This window comes from Stegodyphus dumicola, chromosome 7 (genome assembly GCF_044657685.1).
Source record: "Stegodyphus dumicola isolate Sdum_Otavi_A_Nest chromosome 7, ASM4465768v1".
In the NCBI taxonomy this organism is placed as follows: domain Eukaryota; kingdom Metazoa; phylum Arthropoda; class Arachnida; order Araneae; family Eresidae; genus Stegodyphus; species Stegodyphus dumicola.
Genome location: NC_140774.1, coordinates 153,456,350 through 153,479,728, shown reverse-complemented (window position 1 = coordinate 153,479,728; position 23,379 = coordinate 153,456,350). Strand labels below are relative to the sequence as shown.

The 23,379-nt window shown below is 34.8% G+C and overlaps 1 protein-coding gene across 2 annotated transcripts in view; it reads left to right on the top strand.

Moving 5' to 3' along the window:
* The window catches only part of LOC118202313 (cholinephosphotransferase 1-like), a 53,437-nt gene extending 33,811 nt beyond the window's left edge, over positions 1-19,626 (top strand). For both annotated transcript variants that reach the window (XM_035374477.1, XM_035374478.2), the window contains exons 7-10: positions 4,406-4,546; positions 15,393-15,542; positions 18,144-18,275; positions 18,804-19,626. In XM_035374477.1, the coding sequence (XP_035230368.1) occupies positions 4,406-4,546; positions 15,393-15,542; positions 18,144-18,275; positions 18,804-19,028 (648 nt within the window). In that variant the 3' untranslated portion in view covers positions 19,029-19,626. The remainder of the gene's footprint in view (positions 1-4,405; positions 4,547-15,392; positions 15,543-18,143; positions 18,276-18,803) is intronic.
* Positions 19,627-23,379: the final 3,753 nt, after the last annotated feature.

Sequence of the window (23,379 nt, the reverse complement as noted above, 5' to 3'; positions counted from 1 at the left end):
TCGCTTTTTATGTGATAATACTTTCTCTTTTTAATTCTATAAACAGACATAATTTCTTGTTCAGTTACAAAGTTCCGCTGTTCAAGTCCTGTAATTGCTGTGTCGAGAATACCGACTAATTTGTCAATCGAAATTTTTTTTTCAATAACCTCTGTTACTTTCTTTGCTATCGGAAGCGAATTATAATGACGAGGCATTTGATTTAAATCATATCAAAGACAGAGTACATCGAGATGAAATACTACATTGAGTAAACAATTATAAGCCAAATAAAATAAAAACATCTGCCCTTAAAATAAGGATAGTGCTGACAGATCAACTTCCAATTCATTGCATGCCGCCGCGGCGTTAAAGATAAACAAAGTTTAGATAAGCAAAGGATATGCCTTTATCCATTTTTTGCAGCAATTCCACTTTTTGTTTAATGGACTCCGAAAGATACTTTCGCTTTGTATATCCTTTACATATTAGTAAATATATATCAGAAATTCTATTTGACATAATCGAAAGTTTAAGCTTACTTTTATAAAATTGCTCCGACAGTCTGCAAAAAATAATAATCCGGATCCAATTCGAAGATGAAGGAACAACGCAATCTGCAACATTAACTGAATTTGATAATTTTAGCTTAGCTTAGCTTATACCGTACGTTATACATTAAACGCGCATGAGTAAACTTTTTATGTGAACCCGCACATGCATATTCGCAGCCATAAAGGTCATATGCGCACACGTAAACGCGACGCATGCGCAGAAAGTTTGTAGCTTTGAGGTCCGAATTAACGACTTTTGACTGTACACGAATACGATTGAACCCCACATCAGTAAAGAAATCAAAGTTGCTTGTTATGCCGATGATTTTGCAGTCTGGCACACCCACTCAAATCTCGAAATCTCACAAAAGGCTCTAAACATCTGTATGAAAGGCATTGAAATCTGGTCAAAAGATCTTAAAATTAATCTAGATAAAACAAACTTTTGTGTCTTAACAGATAGAAAAAGTAAAGGCTCGTTTCATCCTATTATAAAGCTATTAGGTTCTGAAATCAAACAAACTTCTAACCCCAAGTATCTTGGATTGACTCTGTATGCAGAGTTGAGATTCTCTCAAGACCTTGAACATGTTTCAATAAAGGCACTGAAAAAGCTAAACATCCTTAAAAGACTTTGTGGTGCCTCTTGGGGATCAAGACCAAAAACCCTCAAGAATACTAACACTTCTATCGTCAGGTCTGTTCTAGAATACGCAGCACCCTTATGGGCATCGGCAAGGCCTACTGTTAAAGGAAAGATCGATGCTGTTCAATATAGTGCTTCTAAAATCATCACTGGAGCTGTTTCATCAACGAATAACATCAAAATTGAAAAGGATGCGGCCTTGCCCCCTTGGAGAGCAGAAGAAAATTAATAACAATTAAATTTACCAACAAAATGCAAACCCTTGCTGAACATATTTCAAGTTGAACCTTTAGGAGTGGCTAAGCATGGAGTGACAATTGGAGGCTTAAGAGATTCTCAACCCTCCAACATGACCAAGATATCAGAAATTACGTCTACCTCAAATATGAGACTCTCAAAATTTCCAAAGAGCCTTACAACATTCTGTGCCCTCTTCCCCAAACAAAAATTTATTTAAATCTCTTACAGCCTTGTACCAAGAAAGATCCCACCGTAATAATCAAAGAAAAGGGTGACCATACCATTGAGGAACTCATGACCTTAATTCAAGATCTGACGATCGCTTACACAGACTGCTCTTCAGACTCCAGTCTGAACAGAGGAGGAGCGGGAGTCTTTTTCATCGGACCAGATGGAGTGCAGAAATGCCACAGTATTTCTGTTGGGAAAATCGCCTCCAATTATACATGTGAGCTCGTCACCATCAAAAGTGCTCTGGAGATTTATCTCTCTAAAGAAGACCAGAATTCCAAGGGCATCATCATCTTCTCTGACTGCAGATCAGCATTGCAAGCGACCCAGAAGGGGAAATGTCAACTCAATCATCAGATCATTGAGCTCACAAACAAAATCATTGCTGCCCAAAAATGCTGCATCTTACAATGGATATCAGCTCATGTAAATATTTTTGGTATTGAGAAGGCCGATGAGCTTGCAAAGGCATCCCATGATTCTCCTCAGCCATCCAACTGCCTAACCCTCATTGATGCCAATGCAGTTGCCAGTCAAAGACTAATTGGTCAAGTTAAAGGAAACTCCATTCCGGAATTGAACTGTGACAGAGCCATATCGACTATCATAACCAGACTTAGGACAAATCACTTAAAAGGGATGAGGATTTCTGCTGACGAACAGCATAGTTACACCAACATTGCCCAGATGACATCTCACTGTCTCGCCATTACATCTTCAGCTGTCTAGCAATCCAGGCCAGACTGTTTAACATCGGCATTGAAGACCCAGTGGACCTACTTTATACTGATAGAGCTGCCGAGGTTGCAAAAGCTGTCTTTGACAGCTTCGAAGCTATATAATTGCACTTTGTCATAGACACAACATTATCATCATCAAATGTTAGTGTAAAATCTAACCAGATGGCAGCAATTTGAGCAATTCATGAAGAGAATAAGTGTCCTGTATATAATGAATATTATAATGTTAAATGTGTGTATTGCCAAATTTGTGCAATCCTCTAAAAATTTTTCAGAAAAAAAGGATAGTTAATGGTGAAGCTTTCCGTCTGATGTTGTCGTGGGAAAGTCACCTGGATTTTTAAATTTTCGTCAGAAATATAACTTTATCATGTTGCTTAGTTAATTAAAATAGCTGAAAAAAAGGTGGCTTTATATAAATTATTTTCACTTTTTAGGCTTTTTACAGATATTTTAATTAACTTTGTGCATAAATAAAATTGAAAGAACCGAAGAACAAACTAACATTTTACAAAAATTTAAATGCCGATTGAAATCTACCACTGTCATGATAAATTGAGAAGGGGTTCTTAAGATAATAATTAATATTTTACCTAGGCTGAAGTATTACTTTATTCGCGTTTCAGAGCAAAATATGTAACCATCAACTTCTATATCTCTAACATATGTAAATGAAATAGTATATAAATTAGTTAATAAATGTGATAAAAAATATTTCATACAAGAAACATACCTAAAACTTATAACAAAAAAGCCTTCCAACATTCATATTTGAAATGAGATAACGTAACAAACAACATACACAACTGGCAATAAAAAAAATAAAATGCACATAAATGATAATCATAATTCCCATTATCCTAAAATTTAGAAGCTAAAAATATGTACATACACCTGCATATGATTGAAAGAAATAGTGTTCAGAAACATCAGCATTACTACTAAATATTGTAATCCGCTTTTTTGTTATAAGATTTAGGTATGTTTCTTGTATGAAATATTTTTATAACATTTATTAGCTAATTTATATAGTATTTCATTTACATACGTTGGAGATATAGAAGTTGATGGTTATATATTTTGCTCTGAAACACGAATAAATTAATATAGGTAAAATATTAATTAGTAAAATATTAATTATCTTAAGAACCCCTTCCCAATTTATCATGACAGTGGTAATTTTCAATCAGCGTTTAAATTTTTGTAAAATGTTCATTTGTTCTTTGGTTCTTTCAATTTTATTTATCCACAAAGTTAATTAAAATATTTGTAAAAAGTCTAAGAAGTGAAAATAATGTATATAAAGCCATCTTTCTTTCAGCTATTTTAACTAACTAAGCAACATGATAAAGTTATATTTCCGACAAAAATTTAAAAATCCAGGTGACTTTCCGACGATAACATCGGACGGAAAGCTCCGTCATGTTTATAAAGTGTCATTGCCTTCTCCCTCTCGAAGGTCACGTATAAACAGGCTACAATACTTGGCTACTGGTGTGGCATCAAAGGAAAAATACTGTTTTATTTCATTACCATATCTAAATAGCTTTATATGTAATTATTCTTTATTCTAAAAAAATAAATAAGCCAATGTTTCTCTTAATGCTTAGTTTTCTTTTACTTAAGTGATTATTTTCAGTCTCCTTAGTGTTTAATGTTATTACAACCAAGTATACTTCAGACAACATTTTAATCGCTCAAAAGGTGAGGTGTATAAAGGAATTAAAGCTGTAAGAAAAGTCATTTCTTCTTAAAATTGTTGAACTCTGATAGTATTTAAACAAAACATGTTTATTTGGCTATGGGAACAAATTACGATTAAATTTGATCACTATTACATAATTAAGTATTTTCAAAATTGGTTGTATGAATTTTTTAATTAGCCAGTCAATTTTCTGTGTACATGTAAACAAGAAATAATTGTAAGATTTTTTTCTGTTTGTTTGAAATTACACATGCATAATTAGTTTCTTAATATTCTGTTACAAATCAAAATATAATGTCTATTTTTTCAGGTCCTCTTTGGACTCGAACTACGCATGATCGTTGGAATGTGTACTGTGCTATCGCTGTGTGGAACAATTATAGCAAATATGGGATATATCTTGGGAAATAAAACTCCACTTGACGACTTTATCCAAATTCCAAGGAAAAAGGTATTTTTGTATTTTAATTGTTTACAATTGTTATCAAAGATGATTTGTGTAGTGTGATTTCATATTTGTTACTGAGAAATTTAATATTTTGTAAGGCATAAAACTTTTCATTCAACTTTAAACCAAACATTCAAGTTTTTTATTTGGTTTTTAGTGAAATTATGATTAATGACATTATCGTGTAGTAGGACCCCAAATTTCTGGACTAATTTGAATTACAATCATCTGGTTATAAAAAGTATCTGAGAAACTGGAGAGTTATGTTAATTGTGTATTTACTGCAAGTGACAGCATTATATTATTTCACTTATCAAATTGCATTCAATGAAGGTTGGATTGTTAAAAATTGCTGTGAAACTTCTTGTGGTAGCCTATAAAAGTGACCAGTATTTTTTTAGAATATAAAATAAGTATCGATGATTAGAATATTATCTAAGCTCCATAATTCAACAAAGAACATCAAATCAATCAGCATATTAAAGTGATCACCTGAGTTTGTCATTTTGCTATCAAATTATGTTTTGTATTAATCAAATCAAGAACTTAACATTTTCAATTCTTATTGTTACTCAGACCTCTTTAAGGAAAACACTATTTAATATTTTTTTTCTTTTCTCAGGATGGTGTATTTATCATGAAAGCTTGATTTGGTATACCTGTGATTAATAGTATTCTTAAACTAGTCTTACTAAATTTTAGCATTTCCTAACTTATAACAAATGAGTGTTTAAATGGGCAGACCCCTCCCCTCCAAGTCCTGCTATCCTGCCTCAACGGGGTGAGGGTTGACACTGGGCAAATGGGTGAAGTACGTCGGGAGCATAGCTCTTAGTAGGGTCACCCTAGGTGTGAAGGCTGTTTCAACATGCCCAGCTAAAGCATAGCAGGTGAAGATCCTTCAAGGGATTACCGTCTTGGTGATTAGGTGTCACAATCCTGAAGCCCCAGTGATCTCTCTTCCTTTCTGCATTCTTTCATCTCAACTGTAACTTTTCTCATTTTCCTTCTCCCTTGTGGTTTCCTCTTCTGAAGTTCAGGCTCATCATGAGAAACTGGAACAGCCTTGTCTTTAGTTTTTCGAGTGGCGAGAAAACTGCCCATGTGTTTCCCATGCGTGGAGACCTGTATCACTGGAAAGGAGGGTCCTGGTAGTTGAGAGGCGAGGTACTGTCCCCAACATACTACTTTGGCCTCTGCTTCAGTTAAACAGGAGGCACCTTGTTGTCCTCACAGCTGTCAACCGGCTGGTCACTAGTCCTTGTGTCAGTGTCTTGGGGACAAGCTCTCGGGAGTACCTGCTTTTGGGAAAGCTGACTGTAGGACTTCAGTTTGCATATAGGTCCGCCTAGCCCTATCGTAAGAATCTGCATCCCCTTGTTGGGCTCCATGATGGGTGGGACGGTCGGACCCAAATCTTTTTCCATTTAAATATGAATGCTTTGATACCTTCCTGCTTCAACAATGTACCCGATACTCCGATTGTGACCAAAAGACTAAGCAGCGACATAGGAGGCACTGTATCAGATGTATTTTGTCCATGTTTCTTAATTATAACCAGCTCTGAAGAATTGAAAAAATATCACCCTTTTTAATAAACAAACTTCTTTTGTCTTCTGTAGGAGAACTGAAAAATATTGAGACTTTGGTCTGGAGACCTTTTGATAGAAACTGTGTCTGGAAAGCAGTCTAATAGTCTTTTGAAACTGATTAAATTAAGACAAGCAAATGTTGAAGTTAAGCCACATAATACTCTGAACTCATTCTGAGGAGTAATCTCTGAAATAGGCTTACTATCAGTAACTGAAGAGGAATTTGTTAAAGAGTATGCAGATCAAAACGTATTTGGTGCTCGTATGATCAAAATACCAAAAGACGGTCAACTCATTCCCACTTAACATGTTCTACTTACTTTCAAGTCTCCTAACCTGCCTAAAAACATCAAAGCTAAACTGTTCAGTGACGCCGTATATACAGAGTCTGATGCGTTGCTTCCAATGTCAGCGCTTTGAACATGGAAAAACTTCTTATCGTGGTAGCCTCACGTGCGCTCGATGTCCCATCATAGGCCATGCCAGTGAAGGCTACTCTGCTGCTCCCTTATGTATAAATTGTAAAGGCGAGCACCCAGCTTTTTCAGGATCATGTCCAAAATGGCAGACAGAAAAACTAATTCAAAGCATTAAAGTTACACAAAAGATATCATTTGCAGAAGCCAAAAGACTTGTTCTCTCTAATCAGCCAAAACCTAATAAATCTTATGCATCCGCAACAAAATCATTCTCATCAATATCAACGCAAAACACAATAATCGCACAGAAAAAAGAATCGCACAGAAAAATGACAAAAGATCCTAGAAACCAAAAATCTAGTAAAAAAAACCTGATGTTGAATGTAATAAGCCGATGACTGCGTACAGGATTCATAGCAGTCCTTACAAGTGTTCATAAGTCCTCATATTTGAAAATAAAATATAAAGGCCCTTATAGGTGCTTACTTTTTCTTTAAAGCCCTTATTTTGTTTGTTTTTAGTGCTTATTTTTTGCTTTTAATGCTTTTGTAATCCTTTTTTTTTTTAATGAACATGCATTTTTTCCCCCGTACCAAAGCCGAAACTAAATAAACAACTTTTCTTAATTATATGCAACGTCAGATGGTGAATCATCTCCTGGAAATTGCGTTTCCCCCTTTCTCTGCATTAATGTAACCTATGGAGCGCGCGAGAGTACAGGCAGGTGCACATCGTTATATGGTCAAAGAATTGCGAAAACGGTAGAAAATTCCGGTACATTAGGTATTCTTTTCCTTCCACCCAAATATTACACACCTTTGAATTTCTATCAAGATTCTAATAATTTGCATTCTTGTTCTGCGTGGTCAGTTCATATTCGTGTTTATTATGATCATTATGCTTATATTATGAGCATATGCATGAATATTTATAATATAGTTGCAGTAACTGGTGAAGTATAGATACTCTTCCAAAAAATGGGTTGTTTTTACACAGATTAGCTTTCTAAGGAATAATATTCGGAATGGCTTAAATAAAAGGAAAGTAATCGAATAGTCAAAATAATTTATATTTTTTCTGCCAATACATTATACAGTATGGAGGTTGGGAGGTTCTCCCCTTTCTCAGCAAAATCTCTAATATTGAAGCAGTGGACTTTTTTTTGTCACTGTCCAATCTGGATTGAATAGGACTAAAAGTTTTTGCGGTCTACCCAACCCAAGCGAAGATTTCACAAAATCTGTAATATTGAAGCAGCGGCCTTTTTTTTTTTTTTTTTTTTTTTTTTTTTTGTCACTGTCCAGTCTGGATTGAATAGGACTAAAAGTTTTTGCGGTCTACCGAACCCAAGCAAAGATTGATTCTATTCCGAAAATTTAACGCAGTCTGTTGAAAATTGGAATTGGAAACACCCCAGATTAGTAAGTCTCTTTCTTTTCCTTTATTTAGTTCTTTATTCTCCGAATACCGGCAGCTGTTGATTCCGATTGCGTAATATCACGTGTGGAAGAATTATGCCGCACGTATTGCCCAATAACGTTTGCCGTATTTTGCAGAGATAATTAATTTTGATGTTCAGTCTGAGATTTGTTAATGAGCACTTAAGAGTTTTACTGTGCATTCTAAGCAGAATATTTCTCAGTTCCATTGGTCTATTTTTATGATGCACATATCGAAATGTCAAAATCATTTATTTAGCCGAGAAATCTAAAGAACACCTACAATCTTCCCCACTCCTCTTTTTCCAGTTATTATCCGGAATATTCGGCAATTTCCGAGTATGCGGGTTAGTTAAGCTTTTACTGTTAAAGGATGACTGCATGAAGCAATTTCCCCGTCTTCTAATTTCAGAAATGTGCCTCTTTTTTACTTAAATTACTTTGCTTGGAATATATGTTAAGAGAAAATGTTATGCAATGAAAATTTAGAAAATGTTCAGAATTTTGATTTAAGTTAAATTATTTAAATATTAATATGAGTGGAAAAATAAATTGTATTTATTATTAGGTGCCAAACGAATACCATTAATATGGCTTATTATTATTTATTTTTTATATTTTGAACTGAAATTTCATCATTAAATCTTGTAATATAGTTTAGTTCTGCATATTTTTTTTCTGTCGTAAACTAGTTCTGTAAATTGAACTGTCATTTAAAGTTTAAAAAAAAAAAAAAAAGTTAATTGTTTTCCATGGTTGAGGTAATGCTCATTCTCTTAATAAATATTGCATTGCTCATATTTTAAATTACAAGTCTAATTTTTCTTTTAAGATTATGCAGTTGTGTATAATGTAATTAGGCAGGTGCTTATTTTTTCCTTAAAATGTGCTTGAAAAGTGCTTATAGATGCTTATTTTTTTAACTAAAATGTGGCTACGAACCCTGTGCGTAGGATGTCCAATAGAACAAACATAGATATGTTATCAAGGAGACAAATAAGCAAAAACCCATGTCTCCCAGACAAAGTTGTATTGCAAGCATGAGTTCAGAATGCCTAGATGACTCGTACGAAATGGATGTTGAACAAGGGTTATCCCTTCCGAAACACCTTTTGCCTCGAAAATAAAAAAAAAAAAACCACCAAAACAAACATCCATCGTAAGTACCTTTATTTCGTGGAATTGCCGGGGTTTCCGTCAAACCCTGGATAATATCAAGGATTTAACCAACATATATCAACCTGCCTGCATTGTTTTTGTTCAGAAGACCTTGTTAAAACCAAACAGACATGCTAAGATACAGAGATATACCACAGTAAGAAAGGGCAACTCATCTGGAGATCGTGCCTGTGGTGGTGTGGGTTTTATTGCCTCCCACAAACACTCATACACTGCTTTCCCTTTGACGATCCCCCTTTAAGCTGTGGCGATTCAGATTAATTTACGCTCTTCAATCTTAGTATGCATTATTTATTTATTCCTACATGAGCATGTTGATCAGCGAGAGTTGGACGGAATAATAGAGCAGCTCCCAGAACCTTTTTTGCTTTTAAATGACTTCAATGCACATAGTACCTTATGGAGAAGTAAGGATACTAATTCAAGAGGCTGGCAGATTGAAAAATTAATGGAAGATCATTCTATTTGTCTCCTTAATAATGGAGAATACACCTACTTTCATCAGCTGACTAGAACATTTCATGCAACTGATCTGGATTTTTTTGTTCTCCATCTCTACCTTTTCGCTGTTTCAGTGTAAGGGAGAATCTCTACGATAGTGACCATTCCCCAGTGATTGTAAATATTACAAGAGAGTGAGTGATCTCAAGACAACCACGCTTACTTTGATAAAGCAGATTGGGATCTTTTTGCATCTTGTGCTGTGCTGACTAAACAGGTGGAGAAAGAAATGGTTAACGATGGGAACATTAATACAGCAGTAAACATGATCTCTGAAACTGTTGTACAAGCAACTGAACTATGCATTCCAAAGTCCTCGACAAAGTTCCCAAAGGTCCCTAAATCCTGGTGGAACACTGATTGTCATGAAACTTCAAGAGAGCAAAAGAAAGCTTGGTGTATCTTTCATATCCAGCACTGGCAAATCTTCTGGCCTTTAAACAAGCTAAGGTGAATGCAAGAAAAGTGAGGTGGAAAAGTCAGAGAAAATCATGTGCAGCCTATGTGTCCACTATTACCTCCTCAATGTCTAGCAAACAGGTTTGGGAAAGAGTCCACAAAGCCTCTGGACTATATAATGATTATTCCTTTTCTGTTCTAGAAAAAGATGGAAAGTTGATAAGCACTAGATAAGAAATAGCCTTGCTTTAGATGATACATTTGCTGCTATATCTGGCAGTAGCAATTACTTAAAAGAATTTCTGTCCACAAAAATGCACTTAGATTCAGATCGGCTTTTCCCATTCTAATGCAGAATCTTATAATAAAGATCTTGCCATGTTTGAATTAAGAAGTATAATCTCTCGCACCGATAGGACCTGCCCTGGTCCTGATGGCATAAGTTATTTGATGATAAAGCATCTGCCCTATGAATCTCTACTGGTCTTTCTCGCTCTTTATAATAAGATATGGAAGGAACAAATTTTTCCAACTGGTACAGGGCCTTTGTAATACCTATAGCAAAATCCGGCAAGAACCTGAAAAATCCTTTAAATTATCGCCCCATCGCAATTACTAGCTGCCTTTGCAAGATCATGGAAAAAATGATAAATTACCATCTCATCTACTATCTGGAGACTAATCATTGCCTATCGCCTTACCAAAGTGGTTTCTGTAAGGGTAGATCTCCACTTGGCAATGCCCTGTTTTAAAAAACTGCAGTATGCAGTGCATTTGTGAAAAGAAATCGGTGGTCTCAATCTTCTCTGACATGGAAAAGGCTTACGATAGAACTTGGCAGCATGGAACTCTTCATGACCTGTACAGCACTCGCTTGTGAGGTAATTTACCCATCTTCATTCAAAACTTTCTGAAGGACCGCACTTTCCAAGTTAAGATTGGTTCAATGCTTTCTCAAGTATTTGTACAACAAGAAGTTGTACCCCAAGTTCAGTGCTCAGTGTCACTCTTTTCAGCCTGAAAATTAATTCCATTTTAAGAGTATTTCCTGCCACAGTGCATGGTTCCCTGTATGTTGATGATTTGATGATCTATTGTCATGGTCAAGATATGAGATATATACAACTGCAAATTGCACTAAACAGAATCATAAAGTGGTCCAACAACAATATTTTTAAATTTTCTAGCCAGAAGACCATCTGTGTGCATTTCTGTTGCAAAGAAATCTATATCCTGATCCAGAGCTGCATTTTGACGGCTCTTTGATCTGCGTTGAGCCAGAAGCAAAATTCTTAGGAGTTATATTTGACGGAAAGCTCACTTTCCTTCTGCATATCTTACCAAAAGAAAAACTGTGCTAAAGCTCTCAACATGCTGAAAGTCCTGGCCAATACTTCATGACGAGCAGAACATTGTTCTATGCTCCCCATTGGTCTATAAGTCCACCATCAAGTGCTGCAGATTTGCTGTGGAGCTTTCAGAACATCTCCAGTCCAAAGTTTGTCATCTGTTTTGAACCATATCTGAAATTCAGATGCAAGCAGTTGTCCATTGATCTTCATTATAAAGTCATTATAAATTATAATGTCACAAGCCGAACATCCTGCCCGACTCATGACATCTGATCAGTACTGGCATATCTACCAAGGACATTCTTCATGTATCCCACCTTTTGATCTTCGCATTCACTCACTGATTGAAGAATTCAGCCTAAAAGATCTGCATTCCAAAAGCTTTAACTTTTTAGGTATTGCTCCCTGGCAAGAAGTGAATATTTTATTGCAGAAATGTTTGCCATTTTGAATTCCTTAATCTTTATCTCTAAGCAGAATATCAAAAAGTTCAGCATCTACTCTGACTCTCGGATTGCTCTTGAATCAATAAATACAAATACTAGCCACCCTTTGGTCTTAGAAATTTTAAAGGCACACCTTGAGAAACACGGGTTTATACTGCTAAGTGCCTGGACATGCTGGCATCAAAAGCAATGAACCTCACCAATATCGCATCAAAATCTGCTGATATTACCTCTCTGAAAATTATATCCCTTTTACATATATACGGAATTACATCAGAGCAAAAGTCTTGTCTAGCTGCCAAGAACTCTGGGAATGCCAGATATTGAACAAATTAAGGCAGGTAAAACCCAATTAGGAGTATTGAGAGTTGAGAGGGAATCGAAAGGAGGATATACTGCTGACTCGCTTACGACTTGGTCACTGCAGACTAACATATCAGTATTTTTTGAAAAGAGATAATGAGCCTATTTGTGGCACTTGCAACGTTCCCGTTTCAGTCAATCACAAAAGACATCTCTTGTTATCATATGCTTTGAATTTTTTTCTTTTTATCCTGCTGTACATGTTGCTAGAGCATTTCTCAAAGTCATTTCTCCATGCCTTCATCAACATTACAGGTTCATTTGAACAGTTGATCTCATATAATATGTTTATGCATTTTGGATTTCATTTACCATTCGTCTGGTGCATATTAACCTTCAAGATTTTGTGCCATTTAAAGTCAACCAACCATCAAATAGGCAGAGACAGGTCGTATGATTTTGAATGTTACTTCAATTGCTTGCATATGCTTGTGGATTTTTATTTTAAATTACAGTAATCTTGAGTGGCCAGCTTTATGAATGTTTGAACAAACAAATAACAGAGAAGCATTAAATTTAAAGAGGTATTGATGTTGCTGGGTCATTCAGTCTGTTCAAAAGTATCTTAAGTGGGTTGATAACAAATGTTATTTGTAAGAAAAATAACTTTGAAGAGGTTAAGTGTAAAAATTAGCATGAATAAGTAAAAAAATTAACCGAAATTAATTACAGCTGTTGTCAATAAGCAGTTTAGCAACTTTCCTTTGCATTCCAGTGATTATCAAGAGATTATTTGCATTTTAACTTATTATATATAGTAATCATCAGTAGGTGTAAGATATCCACCAATAATTTTATACTTTTATATATTTTTCTATTTTTATTTCATTCAGTCTTTCTCTATAAGCTGTTCAGTTACTTCCATGCATTTATAGTACTTTTTAATGTGTGCAAGTTAGTTTATGATGAATGAACCATCTACATCAGTGGGAAAACAAAAGATTTAAAGCTGTGGAGGGTAATGAGTAGAAATAATCTGTCCATTGGTGACTTCAAAAGTGATGAAGAAAGTATATCCAGCATAGAAGAAATAACCAAAGGAAGATCTGCTAGCAAATTTAGCAATAATGGTAGGGAAATTGACATAATTTTTTTATGGCGGGGACATGTTTCAACTTGAAATTTGTAATTTTGATGATGCAAATTTAAATGTTGATTAATTATTTATGGTACTGAAGAACATGAATATTTTAAGAGTTTCTTTCCAACATAGAACTAGTGCAAATAATTGTGAATGAAACTGATACTATGGCTATTTTATCTGAGCCAGAAAGGTAGGAAAACACAAGATTGGATGGAATGCGTTCAATTTTGGCTTTACGAATGCCTTAAGTTTTTTAAAGAGTTTAAAATTTCTGAATATTGATTGAAAAATGCATTAAGGACAGACTTATCAATCCGAGACAGACCCCTGGAGATGATAGACTGTGGAAATGAATTTAAATAACAAATCCTCAGTATTTTTTGTACCATTTCAAAAATTATGAATCACTGTTCAAGAGAAACTACACTTCAAGCAGTATCTCATCAAAATGACATCGATTTGGGCTAAAATTATATTTGTTTTGTGAATGTTGAACTGGAATTATTTTTAAAGTTTTAGTTTACACTGGTTTTATGAGATGTGCCACAAAATGATTCAAATGGAGTTGCTGCTTCTGTTGTGAAAAAAAAACTTGTGGAACACTATTAAAGGAGAAAATCCTATTTTGTATACCAATGATTGGTGCACCAGTCTAAAGTGAGCAATCCATTTCAACCAGAATGGTATAGGATTATATGGTACAATTTAAAAAAAAAAGAAAACATTTCTCTAGACTTGCAAACTAAAGCACAGTGAAATAAAATTGAAAATGTTTAGGAAAAATTTGGCCTTGAATTGGAAAGTGAAAGATTGGCATTTTATCACCACATTTCATCAAGGAAGATTAGTGAACAGTGGAAACTTAAATCATTGGGAAAATGAAATAATTGTAAAACCAGACTACATGGTTTAACTCTACCAAAAATATGTGAATTGTTGATAAAGCTGACATGCAGTTGCCTTTATAAGGGAAAATTCTTTAAATTTTATCACACCAGAAAAAAATTTTAATGAATAAAAATTGAACTCATTATTTGTAGTAGTTTTTACTTGTAAAATTTATAGATGTTAGATTATTGTCATTCATTTTTAATGTATTACTTGCATTTTTTGCTTACAAAATTAATAAAATGAAGTTTCATTTTTGTCTATGATATGTTAAAATCGACCTTTTTTAGTCCAAATTACAAATATCTTGAAATGGGATTTTGTGTTAAACCGCTACAAATGGCTAACAGTTTTTGAGTTGTTGCCACCAAATATTATCACCCTGTATTAGTTAAAAGAAATTAAATAATGAAGAATCAGCATGTGTTTTCTTCCCACTGTGAAAAAACTACTGTAACTAGAGCCATCAAATTTTGAATGGCATAGTTCACCTGAACATGTTACCTGGAAGACCAAATTTTGAATATTGTATAAAGTGTTTTTATCTCCAGCATATGAGACTCTATTGAAAATTCTAAAGATATACTGTTTTTAAGTATTTTATGATTTTGCTTTTAAATTTTATGTGGTGCCAGCATAATAGTTAATAAAGTTAATACACAAAACATTAATAAAAAGGACAAAAAAAAAGTTTTGCAAGGAAAGTAATGTCTCTTCAATAAACTTTTTTCTATTATCTAAAATGTAAACTGCATATATAGAAATTGAGTTGTGTTTAGCATTCCAAGTTTTGCAATAATCAAATATTACGTACATGTGTATAAAATATCACATATATATGCATTGTTGAATTAGTATAATGTTACTTGAACCAGAAAGAATAGGATCTGAATGAATTTGATTTTCAAATCCAGATTAATCATATACATAGTTTACATAACTTTTGCTACTATTATTGCTTGTGAATGTTGTGTCTTCTCTTCTATATCAGTGTTTCTCAATATTTAAATTCTTTGTCATATTCTCATGAAAATATTAATAGGATAATTACTTATGGAAACCTTTAAAGTATTTAAAAAAATCAGTTTCAGTGCATATGTTTTCAGTTTAATTTTTAAAATATTAAGTATAATCAATATAAATTAGCCTGAAAACTTTAATATAAATCTATTTAAAATATTTTTCAGACTCCACAGATATGGAATCCACTCATTCCGGTATCTATGCTAACTTTTTTTGCTGCACAAGCATACAATGCTGGATTATTTGATCCAAATCCGTCTCTTTTTGTTATTGCATTTGGTTTTGCATATGCAAAGCTAACTGTGAAGCTTGTGGTGAGTATTATTACTTCTATATTTTTTAACATGCATAACATTTTTCTTTAAAGTTCTGAAGGTGCCAAATTGATGTTGCAAAAGTTTAGAATGAAATGTTTTCCCATTCTTGGCACACAGAAGGTGGCCGCAAAATCTTCAGCTATCAAAGGTTGCTGAAAACCCTAGCTACGGCTCTGGTACTTGCTACTGTCAAAGTAGAAATTTTTAGAAATATTTAATATGTATTGCAAATTGAACATTTGTATAAAATGATTTTCTTTCATATTGTAATGTTTATCAAATTGCTTTTATTCTCAATTTATAAACTTATTGTCTAAAAATATTTTCGGTGTTCTAAAAGTATTTTGAATTGGAAAACATACAAGGTAGGATTCAAAAGTTCCCAGACTGAGTAAAAAATAGTATGAATTAAACATATCCTCCTTCGAAATAAGACCCTTGTGCAACAATACACTTTTGCCAGCACTTGTGAATTTCATCGAAGCATGTCTGGAATCCATTTTTGGCCATGTCCTTTAATTCAGCCTGCGATGCACATTTAACTCATCTGAAGATTGAAATCGATGACCCTGCAAGCATTTTGCCAGTTCAGAAAATAGGAAGAAATTGCAGGGTGCAAGATCAGGTGAGTAAGGAGGATGAGGCAAAACAGTTTTTGTTTTCACTTGAAAGTCGTTGATGAGTAGGAATCGGTGAGCTGGAGTATTGTCATGCAACAGCAGCTGTGACTGCTCAGCCTACATTTTTGGTATCTTCTTCCGAATTGACTCGTGCAAATGACTCAGTATTTTGACATAGAGTTCTTTGTTTACAATGCATCCTTCAGGGATAAATTCCAGATGCACAATGGCCTGGATATCAAAGAATACCTCTAGTATGACCTTTCCTTTAGAGTGATCTTGGCAGAATTCCTGCTTCCATGGAGATTGTGGTGATTTCCACACTGCCGATGCTCTCTTGGTTTGCGGGTTGTACGAAAAACACCATTTCTCATCTCCAGTAACAATTCTGCCAATTAGGGAAGAATCTTTGTCAACAGCCTAAGTCTTGTGCCATTTCCATTCAAATTTCCTTTTGGTCTACGTTTAAGATGTAGGGAAATATGTTGACACACCCTATGCATATTAAGATCCTTAGTGAGTATCTGCGGACATATGGCCTCTGATATCTCGATTGATTCTGCTATTTGGCAAATTGTTTACTGCCTCTTCACACGTACCCTTCCCCCCCCCCACAGACACTTTTTTGATGTTTTCATCAGTGCGTGAAGTCACAGGACGGCCATGGTGTTCATCGTCTTCGGTACTTTCCCTACCTTTTCTGAAATGATGTCACTCAAAAGCGTGCATTTTCGATAACATTTCACTTCTGTACACGTGCTGTACTAAATGCACCTGCCTACAAAAAATGTTGTGCAAACCACTTTTAAGAACAGGGGGAGAACATAATAACACAAAACTGTTATCGTAGTTGCACTACTGCAAAAAATTTTATATTATGGACTCGGTCTGGGAACTTTTGAAGCCTACAACGTATGTAGACATATATGCTGTCATGCTGCTTAGGCATAGTTTGTTATTGTGTGCCAAGCATTTTCATGTAGTCAATATATTTTACCACGTAGCTAGCTTTCAAAACAGTTTTATTTCATTTACAAGCTACAATCAATATTGTATCAGTCTGAAGCAGTATTTCTCAATATTTTGGGTTTGCTCTCACTTCTAAAAAAAACATTGAATATTCAGAATCTTCCCTTGGAAAATATATCTGTATTTTAGGAAAAAATATGCAACAAAATGAAAGTCACGCTAAGGTTGTGTTATTTATATATTAATGAAATTAAGAGTAAATACATAGTCATTTAATGAAAGAATATACAAACTGTTAACAAATCAGTTTAAATGAGAACGATGAGCATTATTATTGATACTTGACTCCAGTTTAGTTAATATTCCTTAGTTGACTTCAAGATATTTCAATTTTAGGTATTAAAGTTGTTACTGCACTGAATGCGCATTTCACTGAAGATAGAGTGATAGAAGATAGAGCGCATTTCACTGAAGATATATGGAAAAATTATATATAATGTTTCATAAGCCAGTATAAAATTCCACTTTATTCACATACCAAAGATCTAAGTGGAATTACTTATACTGCTGGTTAACTCGTGCTTAGTACATGTGGTCAATAATTAACATAAATATATATTATGTAATCACAATAAATGTGTCAATACTACATCCATCAATACTAGTCTTTTGATGATGATAGGCTTGGTGGTTAACATGTTTAATTGGTCTTTGAGACTGTTATATATTTGTGAACTTGGAAGCAAGTGTTAATATATAATTTGCATGAAAATGAACATTATGTTATTTTATTTAAACCCCCACTGAATTGCAGTATAACCTTCTGTTATCATATGATAATTAAACTTCTGGAATCTATATAATAGTTCAAACTGATTATAACAGTTTACTAAGTAAATATCACACAAGAAATGATTTATAATAAGTTTCTAGTTTGTATTTGCAATTTTTTTCATACAAATTGAATGTGAACTTTTGCATAGTTTTTATTTAATGTTTTCTTTTGCAGATAACAAATGTAACTTATGCAGATATGGATCTCTGGGATAGTAGTCTAGTAGCTCCTTTACTGTTGTGTCTAAATACTTATTTACCGTCTGTTTACATGTTGCCACCATCTACTGCACTATTATGTGGTTTAGTAAGTTCAAATACTTCTTAATGCATTTTCTCAGAAATCGGATTTTCTTGTTAAATTTTAAACATTTGTAAAATATTTGTTATAAATTTTCAAAAATGATTTCCAGGCATAGTATCCAAGACAAAGAGCATTTGCTATAGCTTTTACTAAATGTTTTAAGCAATCTAAAATAGAAAATTTTAATTCTTTGTTTTCATGTGTTCCTTGGATCTTAGTAGCTTCATTATTTTTTTGGGGGGGGGAGAGGAGGTAAAGGTAAACAGTAACTGTTTCCCCGATTTTTGAAAAATTCATTTTGCTATGTTAAATCAGCAAATTTTTATTATATGTATTTCTTTAAAATTTTTAAATTGCTGTTTGATGGATATCTGAATAGGCTCCATATCTACTGTTATGCCTTTTAATTTGTTTGCATTTAAATCGTTTAAAATCACTTTCATCTTTTATACCTAATCTGTGCAAATAATTTCTGCTGCAATATTTTGTATGTGAGTATAAAATTTTAATTCTTAAATCACTTTTTGATAGGTTTATAACTTAATGGATGTTGCTCGTTATTTCACCTACATTAGCTGGGATTTACGAGAGGCTTTGGATGTATGGATCTTCAGCCTTAAATACCCACCTGGCCATCCCAAATTCCGCAGAAGTAACCAAGGTGTCTATGTCAATGGACTAAATAATAATGAAGTTCTTTCATCATCTGTAAAGAATTTACATTCTCAACAAAATGGTGGACATAAAATTCACTGAATTAGAAGCCTCGGTATGTGGTATAAGCTATCCATAAAGTGAAGCTGGTGGCATTGCTGTCAATTGAAAAAGAGTCTTTAAGACTTTAAAAGTGGGATGTGTGACATTTATACAGAGATATGACACAGGTTAAACATGTCTAAGTGAAGTAGCGGAAGATGAAATTACATATGTATGCATACAGCTTAAAAATAAACAAATGCAGTGCAGTTGGACGAGCTCACTTTAAAGAGTGACAGTGACTAATTCTAGAACAAGCCTCATGTGTAAAGTGTTCATTGAACTACCTAGAATCTACTGACTTTTAGTTATTGAAAATATATGTTTTAAATGTTGCATTTTATTTGAGCAGTGTCTGCTAATTTATTGTGCATTGATGATTACTTATTCGATATATTTATATAGAAATTGTGCGAGTGAAATATCTGGTTCACGAAGGGCAGCAGTTATTGTCTACAAATAAAGTGAAGATATGTATATGCTCAAATTACTGAAACCTTTAAAACTCCATTTTGTAAATATGACTGAAAAGCATGAGCTTTTATGTATTATAATGTTGTTAACACAATTTACTATAATAAATAATTTTATTAGAAAATTGTTTTCTTATGAAATTTTAATCTGTCAGTATTCTCAAAACTTATACAAAAAAATTTCTGATGAAAAATGGATTTTTTAAACACTGCTTAAGAACCCTGTAAATTGTATACAATTCACATTCAACAGCATTCAAGTGCTTACAGATTTAGTTTGATAGATCATGTACTTCCTTGCAGACAGTTTAGCAAGCTAGTTGTGCACGTCTGTCTGTCTGTGCGTTTGTAACATCTCCTCCGGAACGGCTGGGTCCCGGGCTTAGTGAAGCACACCGTTGGAGTTGTCGGATCCGTGGCTCACCACTTTGACCATTGGCATGTTCATGCAACTTTAATTAGTAGAGATATTAATTAAAAAATAAAAAATAACTTATTTTTTAATTACGCTTTGCACTATCTCGGGTTTTCCCTATAGTAGGGAATTGGCTACGTGCCAAATTCTTTTTTCTCGAATATCTTGAGAACAGCATCGAATTGAAATCCAAAACACGTATCCCCCCCCCCCAATTCCAAAAAATTCTACGAATCCATCCATACCGGTCTCATCTTCGTACGACTTTAATCGGCCGAGATATTAATTAAAAATTCTGAAAGCATTAATTTGTGCACTCATTCTGACTACCAATAAGTATTTGGACACCTATGGAAATGACGATATCTGTGGTCCTAAGGTACGCCACGGATTCCGCCGGTATATATCGTTTAGGAAACAGCATTGGCTTTAGTCGCATGCAAGATACCTCGCAGTTCGGAGCTCTCTGATTTCGAGAAAGGTATAATTATCGGGTATCACAAATGTGGCTGATCATTAAGGGACGTATCTAGCGATCTGAAGTACCCAAAATCGACAGTGGCCTATGTGATTAAGAAGTGGAAGGTGAGCGGTGATTGTCGGAATGTGCCCCGAGTCGGCAGACCAAGAAAACTGGGAGATAGAGACTGACGAGTGCTGTCCAGAGAAATTTGGAAGAACCGCACCCAACTGATGGCCCTCATCCACGAGGAGTTTCAACAGGCATCTGGGAGTATTGTTTCATTGAATACCATCCATAAAGAAGCACATCTGCTAGGTTTTCATGGTTGTGCTGCCGTCCATAAGCCTTTGATCACAAAGTCCAACCGCGCTGCTAGGTTAATGTGGTGCAAAGCACATCGAAATTGGACTGTAGATCAGTGGAAACGGGTTCTTTGGAGTGATGAATCAAGATTCACCCTTTACCGTTCAGATGGCAGAGTCTGGGTCTGGCATCTACCTAGAGAACGTCTCCTGCCAGAATGCATTGTGCCAACAGTCAAGTTCGGCGGAGGTGGAATTATGGTCTGGGGGTGTTTTTCCTGGTATGGGCTGGGACCCTTGGTTCCCATTCATGGTAAGCTCAACTCCGATGCCTACTGCACTATTTTGGATGACAATGTGCTTCCTACGTTGTGGCAGTTTATGGGTTGAACCCCTGTTACTTTCAAGACGACAATGCCAGTTGTCATGTTTCGACGTTAACCGAGGCTTGGTATGGTGCCAATGGAGTTCATCCAATGGACTGGCCTGCCCAGAGTCCAGACCTGAACCCTATCAAGAACCTGTGGGACGAGTTGCATCCCCGAATTCAGAGGTGCACTACCCGTGCAAAATCAGTGAAGGAACTTCTATGTCTTCTCCAAGCCGAGTGGAAGAAAATACCACTAGCTGTCATACAAAGATTTGTGGAAAGTATGCCCCGGAGGGTCCATGCTGTAATTACCTCTCGTGGAGGCTCTACCAACTATTGATTTTGAATAAAGTTAGTTTTTCGTTTCTATCACAGGTGTCCAAATACTTATTGGTAGTCAATGTATATGTATTGTTGTAATTTTGAATTTAACAAATGTTCACTATTCGTAGAAAGCTAATATTAAATTAAATTTTAATTGCAGAAAACAATAAAAATTTAAATTCTGACTAAAAAAATTTTTTGTTAAGGGTTTTAAATTGAATTTGTGTTCCTTGGACATGCTATAAGGAAAGTTTTCTTATTATAAATAATTTTGAATTATTAAATACATTAATATATATATATTGATGCAATTTTGAGTGTGATTATGTTGAAGGTTATCAAAAGGAATTTTAATAACGAATCTACTGTTTGAATATCATACTCGAAAATATTTTCGATTACACTTTGTAAAATAGTCCATTAGCGGCTGAGCAGTAAAATCGCTTAACACTGGTAGTTGGGGCCAACTTTCGAATCTCTTCAAACAGGGTAGCTGCATGGGTGTTTTTATGATTTTCTGCATGTGTACTGTGGATGCATACGGGTATAAAGCGGGTTTGGAATCCCGGCGAATGGGCTGGCTGCATGGGAGTTTTAGTGATTTTTTGCATGCGTAACGTGTGTGGATACAGCGAGCACAGCTCGCGCAAAATCCCTGAACACTGGTAGTTCGGTCCAACTTTTGAATGACAGCAAATGCACTGGCTGCATGGGTGTTTTCGTCGTTTTCCGCATGTGTATCATGTATGCAGTATCTTCTGAATGTATATGTGAATAAAGCGCACAGAGCTCACGGAAAACATGTCAAATACTTCCTGGGAAGCCGGTCGAAGCTCAATGCTTCTTACATAGAGAGCCCTTATCTGTTCAAAACTTGACTACGGATCAGTTATTTATGGGTCGTTAAGGCCTTCTGTGCAGCCAAACTGAAATATCTGGTACACTACCATGCACTGGTGCCTTTAGCTCCTCTCTAGTGGAGAGTCTGTATTTAGAAAGCTACCGTACTTCTCTGCATTTAACATGTGACCATCTTTACCTTAAACACTATTTTAAAATTGTGTCACAGATCCAGAATCCCATCTGTTTACATTTACTTTCTTTGTCTCGTTTACATCAGGCATGCCCGTCATGTATTCCATCGTTTGGTTTAAGAGCTGGCACCATGCTAGAACAGTATAATATATATACTCAAACCTGTTTTTATGCGAATTTTTTGTGCGGTATAGGAAAAATTTAATCATATTGGAACATAACGGACGAAGTTATCGATAAAAAAAGGAGCTTCAATCATGTATATCTGGTCACCAAAACATATACAAGCATCAAGAAAACAACAATCATTGCAAAAACTGATCACCGACTACATGGTTACTGAAAAAAATTAAATCTAAACTAGTGCGAAGTAGTATCTTCAAGTGATGAAAACAGTTTTGAACTAGATTAGCACAAGAAAGTTCGCATATTGTCAGACTATGAAGGATAATGGTTAAATGTTTCGAAAAGTTTTGTAAGTGCAAAATATTTTAAAATGTTCCCATGTGCATTTAATAAATCAGATTCTAAAAGGTTTGGCAAGATTCCAAGTAGCTGCCAAATCTCATTCTTTGATTTCGTTTAAGAAAGCAATTCCTAGTTATTTCGTAATGTTTCGAGTTATTTTCTACGTGAGACTTTTGTTATGCCGTCCCTATTCACCGCATAAAAAAATAATTTTAAATTGTTTTGCAAAAACTATTTTTTACAGGTACTCGTGAAGTTTCGTGCGATTTTTTTTTATTAGTTCTTTTTTTAAGCAGTCCTTATCCACTGCACAAAAACAGGTTTGAGTGTACACAGTTGGAGAATCCTATTGAGATTCCACCATGGGAGGAAAATTCAGTTTCTTGATACCTTTCACTACAGGGATAAATCTAGTACGAGTGATGTCATTTACATGCAGGACATAGATGTAAATATAGAAATTATGTCCCTCTATACAGATGGATCAAAATCCCAAGATCA